The following is a 6,453-nucleotide window of genomic DNA, read 5'->3' as shown; positions in this document are numbered from 1 at the left end:
ATATAGGAGGTTCATGCATCATAGAGAATGTTTTTATGCTTCAAGGTTGTTTCAAATATCTTAATTTATTTTAAAAGAACCTGATTGGTAGAAAATAATTGAGCCCTTGATGTTGTAGAAGAAGGCCTCCTCCTACAATCCTTTAGTTCGTTAGCTTCTAGTAAGAGTGTGTTAATAACGTGTTGTAAACCTAATTTACTGAACTGTATTTATGACTAGAGAGGGAGAGGGCCGGCGACAAGAGAAAGGAGAAAGAGTTGTGCTTTTATTTATAATAGTAGGATAAGTTAAATCTTTATCCTAATAAGATTACAACGGATAATATCTACTAAAGAGAATATCCCAAGATATGCATTAAAATTTACACAATCACATTCCTAATCTTATAGGATTGCAACAGTTTCCTCGATTGATCAAAAAATCAATAAATTAAGTTTCGATCGATCAACCAAAAAAAAAAGGTTCCTCGGCATATGTGAACAACCCCCGTGTTACTTCGGTTGTAGAAACCACAAGACCAAGACACTGTATTTCTGTTGAGCAAATAGCTGTAAAATTGCACACAAATTATGGAGCTGTTGCAAATGGCTATCATGGAATTCCAAGTCTCCCTTCACAAGTTCTAACACACCTCTGACTCACATAACATCTTCCTCGTATACTATACTCACCCCACACTTCCCCGCTAATTCTTTGTGCTCATGATGAAATGAAAATTCAAGCTCAGTGATATTCTGCCACTCATTGCCAGTAAAGAATTCATGCCGTGGAAGGAAGAACAACAAAAGGTGGTAACCCCAAACAAAATCGAGTCCGTCCTGGGCCATTAAACATGCTTTTCCATTGATGCTCAGTTTTATATCACGTAAATTATGCATAAATCCGGTGACCCCACACACCGCAAATCCCTTTAACTTACGATCAGTAGACCACCCTCGATGTAGCTCTACACTGATTGACAATCCCACACTTCTGTGATTGAAACACTCTGGAATTTCGCTTCCAGGAACCACAAACTTGCATCCTAAACAATCAAATATCATACTCGTGCAAAGTTGCTTCTCCACCCGCTTGAAACAGTTAGCAAAAAGCTTAATGACGTCTCCACAAGCTGATTCCAATGCCTCGCAAAAGGAAGCGTCAACATAGGATATTGTAGAAGGAAGATCTGGGATTAATGTTTGAAGACTCTTGCAACTAGACACTCGAAGGTATTCAAGTTTGGAAAGTTGACAAATACTCATGGGTAAGCTAGAAAGAGGATTTTCACTTAGATCCAAATACGTTAATGAGGAAAGGCAGCCGATATCATTTAGAATTCCTCCATCCAAAATGTTGCAGGCTCTTAGACTCAAGTGCGTTAAAGATTGCGAACCAGATAAAGACGGCAACCACAAATGTGCGCAACTTGGACTTTTTTTTCGTAATCTGCCGAATGTAAATTTCTTCAGGTTTCTCAAAAGACCAATGTAAGAAGGTGGTTCGGTTATAGCAGTTCCACGCACATCAAGCCGTTCCAAACTCTCAACATGGCCCAAGTCTTCTGGCAATTTTTCAAGCCTCGAACAAGAACAAACATTAAGATCTTCCAGAGACTTTAAGCCAGATACACTTCTTGGAAGATGCGCAAGGTTTTTGCAACCAATCAAGACCATAAACTTAAGTCTTTCAAGCGTCCCCACAGACTGGTCAACTTCATACAATTGGTCGCAACCTGAAAGATCCAGAAACTCAAGATTTGGCATGCCTCTGAAGTCTGGAGTTTCCACAAGAAATGGACAGTCACTAAGAACAAGGATTTTCAAATTGTACGAATGCTGTTATCAAGTGAAAACATAGCAAAATTAGCAGCGCATGATGTTAATGTAGGTAATAAAAATCAATGAGTGAGAGTAGTACCTTTATTCCCTTCCAAAGATGTTCAAGGCCACTACACACCATGTGAAGTTCCACTAGATGCTCTGGACAGAAAGATGACGGCAAAGTTTTTAGAGGAAAGCTGCACCATTGAAGAAACCGCAAACTATTGGGAAGATATTCAAGCCTGTTAAAGAGGTTCAGATCATATAGCCGGAGGAATCTCAGTTTTTTCATCATTGAAAATGATTTAGCATTCACTTGGACTGCTCCTTGGTCATCTGGGTCCATGATTATACATTCAATTGTTTCTGTTCCCTAGTCAACATGAATATATTCGAGGTCATAACATAAGCAAAGCATAACTAGTGCAATCACATTCATTATTGTAATAAAAGCCTCTTACTGTATTTTCGCTCAGGACACGATTGATGTCATCTCTATGCCACAACCTGCTACGCTTGCCTGGATCATCAGGAGATTCTCGGCGGACAATTTCTCGACCCATTTCTTGGAGTAAATCATGCATCGACAGCTCACCGACTGAATTAACAGTTAAGAGAGATTTCTCAACAAGGACATCTATTCCAATATGTGCATAAAACCCACTATCTTCAAGTGCCTGTCTTACTCCATCTTTGTCCTCTCCAACAAAGAAACATGCAATGTCTAGAAAAATTTTCTTCTCATCGTCATCTAGTCCATCGTAACTTATTTTAAGTGTCTCAAAAACTTCTGAATTACAAATTTCTCTTAGTTTATCCAACACATTGTTCCATGCACTTAAACCTCTTCCGTACAAAAAAGATCCCAAGACTTTAAGAGCAAGTGGAAGACCTTTGGCATAATTTACCACACGATTTGACAAACGAACAAAACTTGGTTCAGGGCAATCTTTCTTAAAGGCATTCCAGCAAAAAAATTGAAGAGAGTCATAGTCATTGAGTCCTTCAACCTCAAACCGTCTGTCCACTCCGTGTTTACATAACAAATGCTCATCTCTAGTTGTAATGAGAACTCTGCTCCCCAATCCAAACCACTCTTGATTTCCAGCTAAATATTCTAATTGATGCAGATGGTTCACATCATCAAGAACTAAAAGAACCTTTTTGCCACGTAGAAACCTGCGTATCATTGCTGCTCCTTCATGTACATCCATTTCCCATATGTCAATATTTTGCATCCCGACTTTACAAAGAAGTTGCTTTTGCAGCTGATGTAGACCACATTTATTGACATTACTTCTAACATCAGCTAGAAATATTTGGAATTCAAACGCATGAGAGATTCTCTCGTACACAACTCTTGCAATAGTTGTCTTACCAATACCGCCCATCCCCCATATCCCAATAAAGCAACCATCATTCACCGTTGCATCTAAACACCAATCAATAATTGGTTTCGACCTTGAATCGATTGCAACAATGTCGCCCACATGACATAATAACGTTGGGCACAACTTTTTCCATACCACTTGAACAATATCTTTGACAAGCTTTGCTTCAGACCTATGGAAAAGAATAGAGTTAGATATATAAGCTCCAAAATGTTTTCACTATTTTTTGCATTGAGTCAAGCCAAAACACAATAATCACGCACCTATATATGATGTGCATTGTATAAGAGTTATCGAACTACAGATGGAATTCTTTTAATGGCATTTATAGCTATGTCCATTGTAATTTGTGACATAATTGGCTCTATTTCTATTCCTTAAACAGAAGTCACACTATGGGTATGGGTATGGGTGTGTGTGGGTGTGGAGGACATGGTTGCGAGAAAAACAAAAACGTTACCAGTCCTTTGAATCCCACCCAGAGAAATTTGCCACTTTCGCTAAAGCAGATCTCCAACTTCGCACATTCTTTTCATCAACGCTGTCTTTTTCATGTTTATTGAAGGCTTCTGCAAAACATCCTGTTTGCTTTCTTACATCAGAGGGATCAACATTATAAAAAATCGGTAGCACTGCTTCTCTTGCTTCCATGCATTTAAGAATATGTAAAAGTTCATCCAAGCACCATGATGACGTTGCATAACTTTCCGAGAGAACAATGAGTGCAAATCTTGATTCTTCAATTGCAGTAACAAGTCCGGGAGAAATAGATTCCCCTTTTTGAAGTTTAGGGTCATCCCTAAAAGTTATTATTCCATGATTTTCCAATGCAGTGTATAAGTGGTCTGTGAATCCCCTTCTAGTGTCTTCACCTCTGAAACTCAAAAATACATCATATTTCCATTGAGGAGTTGAAGTAGGGAAAGGTATACAGGTTCCTCCCATGCTCATCGCCACAGTACTCCTGAAAGGATTCATCATCATTTTAAGACTTGGATCTTGGATGTATAGTAGACGAGAAGTTTTCTTCTGTTATGTGGTTTCTCTACTGCATAGAAAACACAAAATATGAATGAAGCTTTACAAATACACTACGAAGTGGCAAACATCCGTTGTTTTCTGTCTTTTTATTGCTGTTTGTGTCTTGGCTTCATCTTGTTCGGAATACACAAGAAAGAACACACACAGACAATTAATGTATAAATGGTAGCATTTTGGTTATTGCCAATTCTAAACAGCAAAGGATATATATGCTTTAAGAACATATATGATAATGTTAGACATTAGTGCCTCTTTAACAGTACAACATCAACAACTAAATTTATTAATTAGAAACGAAACAGCAAAAAATAGCTAGGATTTCGAAAAGTACAGAAAACTGTCATGTGAGAGCAAGGTTTTGGGAGTTAATTGTACTGACAGGGGGTGAGGTACAACCACTGAACTAAAGAGGCAAAAATAGCTAGGATTTGGAAAAGTAAAGAAAACTGTCGTATGAGAGCGAGATTTTGGGAGTTACTTGTACTGACAAGTGAGGTACAACCACTGAACTAACTATGTTTTGTTGCTTAAAACAAATGGGTAGCAGTTGGATTCTTTGGGACTTAATGAGAGACATAAAGACAGGAGGAACTTACTTGGTTTCTTATTGCAAGTCATTAAATTTATAGTGCACTAGACAGGATTTGAACAAGTAGGATCCCATTTGTTAAGCTTTCCGTTTTTAGTTTTCATTTTTTGTTAGATACATATAAGGGAAATACATGGAAGAAATGAGGATTAAAGAGTGGTGGAGGAATGGTTGTTGTGACAACATGAACCTAAAAACTGAAATCAATTGTAAGTAGATGGAAAAGAGTTCAGGCTTTGTAAACACTAGTCAATGGTGCGCCGCGCGCTGCTGCGGGATTAAAAATTGTATGAAAAATTATGTTTCAAACATATAAAAGATTGTTGTACAGAAAATCAATAGATATCTAATATCTATGTTGAAAATGTTATATATTATATACAATGGTTTAGACTGATACATTCATTAAATTGCTATTTTTGGGCTCTGATGATTGTGGCTTGGCCCCTTTGTTGAGTACCTTGTCGTTTAGTTCTTCGCTTTAGTTCTTTTCTTGGGTCTGATGTATTAATAAGTAGTTGTGAATTAGATCAAGTGAAGGGAAGAAAGAAATTGGAGAATTAGTAGTTGTTTTAGGTGTTTTATGTGAATAAATTAAATTAAATTAAATCAAATAAGGGGAAAATAACTAAAATTAATAATTGTAACTTACATTGAAAGCGGTTTTAAGAATGTCATTGTCGAAAATGGTAAAGCATCTGAAGTGTTATGCTTTCACAGATGAGCCTCGACTAACAAACAGATGTTTAAGTTCATGCCACATGATTCGAATTAATTTATCACTAATCTAAGTTCTAATATGGTAAAAGTGAGGAAATAAACCTATAACCCTGCTCACTGTGATCTGTGAAATCCAAGCTCCACTACGTGACCCTCTGCATAGCTGCGTAACTTGCGGTGACGAACACCCTGAGAAGGTTTAGAGTAGCAGCAGATTGGTAATAGGCTCTGATCAGTCTCTGAAGATCTGGAGTACCATAAATGATAAATCACTCAATAAAGCAGATGGTTAATAGTAGTGATTGATCATATGATATGTAAAATTAACAACCACTGAATTTAATTGTGCAAATTAAGATGCAGAACAGAAGATCTTCTACAAAGATGCATTTTAAATACCTGCGGGGGGAGCTTCCTCTCAAACTGCAGCTATTGTCCTGGCCAAACTTGGATACTTGATTCAGAAGCATTAATATTTACGCGTATTCGGTCGTCGGGTTGCAATTCTAAGCCGAGGCTCATGAGAATTGGGGCAAAAATTGGATCTAGATTGTCATCCTTCAATACATGGTTAATTTACAAGCCGGCCACTCCAGTTGAACACGTATAAGTTCGGATGATTCTGAAAAAAGTGGGTATAAAAAAGTTGGGAGTTTTTTTGTGTTTGGTAAACATAGTTTCAGCTTTTTCTCATAGTTTTGGGTGAAAAAAAAAAGCCAAAAACAAGAAGCTGCAAAACCCAACTTTAAAAAACCGATTTTTTTTCACATCTGTTTTACATAAAAGTTTACCAAACACTATAATACTGCTTTTTTTTTTCAAAAGCGTTTTTACAAAAAAGTTTACCAAACATTCTACATCTTTATTTCATAGCCGCTTATTCTCACAGCTTTTTTTCAAAGCACAACAA

The 6,453-nt window shown here is 37.2% G+C and overlaps 1 protein-coding gene across 1 annotated transcript; it reads right to left on the bottom strand.

Moving 5' to 3' along the window:
* Positions 1-245: 245 nt before the first annotated feature.
* On the bottom strand, positions 246-6,125 carry LOC126603814 (disease resistance protein RUN1-like). Its single transcript, XM_050270773.1, has 5 exons — positions 5,943-6,125; positions 3,654-5,790; positions 2,264-3,365; positions 1,900-2,175; positions 246-1,817 (listed from the first exon to the last, which is right to left on the bottom strand). Exons 2-5 carry the CDS (start codon positions 4,175-4,177, stop codon positions 639-641), a joined length of 3,081 nt encoding a protein of 1,026 aa, XP_050126730.1. The 5' UTR covers positions 4,178-5,790; positions 5,943-6,125; the 3' UTR covers positions 246-638.
* Between the last annotated feature and the right edge of the window lie 328 nt (positions 6,126-6,453).

This window comes from Malus sylvestris, chromosome 15 (genome assembly GCF_916048215.2).
Source record: "Malus sylvestris chromosome 15, drMalSylv7.2, whole genome shotgun sequence".
Lineage (NCBI taxonomy): Eukaryota > Viridiplantae > Streptophyta > Magnoliopsida > Rosales > Rosaceae > Malus > Malus sylvestris.
This window is presented reverse-complemented; position numbering and strand designations above follow the sequence as displayed.

Coding starts and splice junctions, on each gene's coding strand:
- LOC126603814 (XM_050270773.1), bottom strand. CDS start 4,177: ATGATGATGAATCCTTTCAGGAGTACTGTGGCGATGAGCATGGGAGGA. Junction 3,366..3,653: donor GGGTGGGATTCAAAGGACTG/GTAACGTTTTTG, acceptor TCTTTTCCATAG/GTCTGAAGCAAAGCTTGTCA. Junction 2,176..2,263: donor GTGTCCTGAGCGAAAATACA/GTAAGAGGCTTT, acceptor CATGTTGACTAG/GGAACAGAAACAATTGAATG.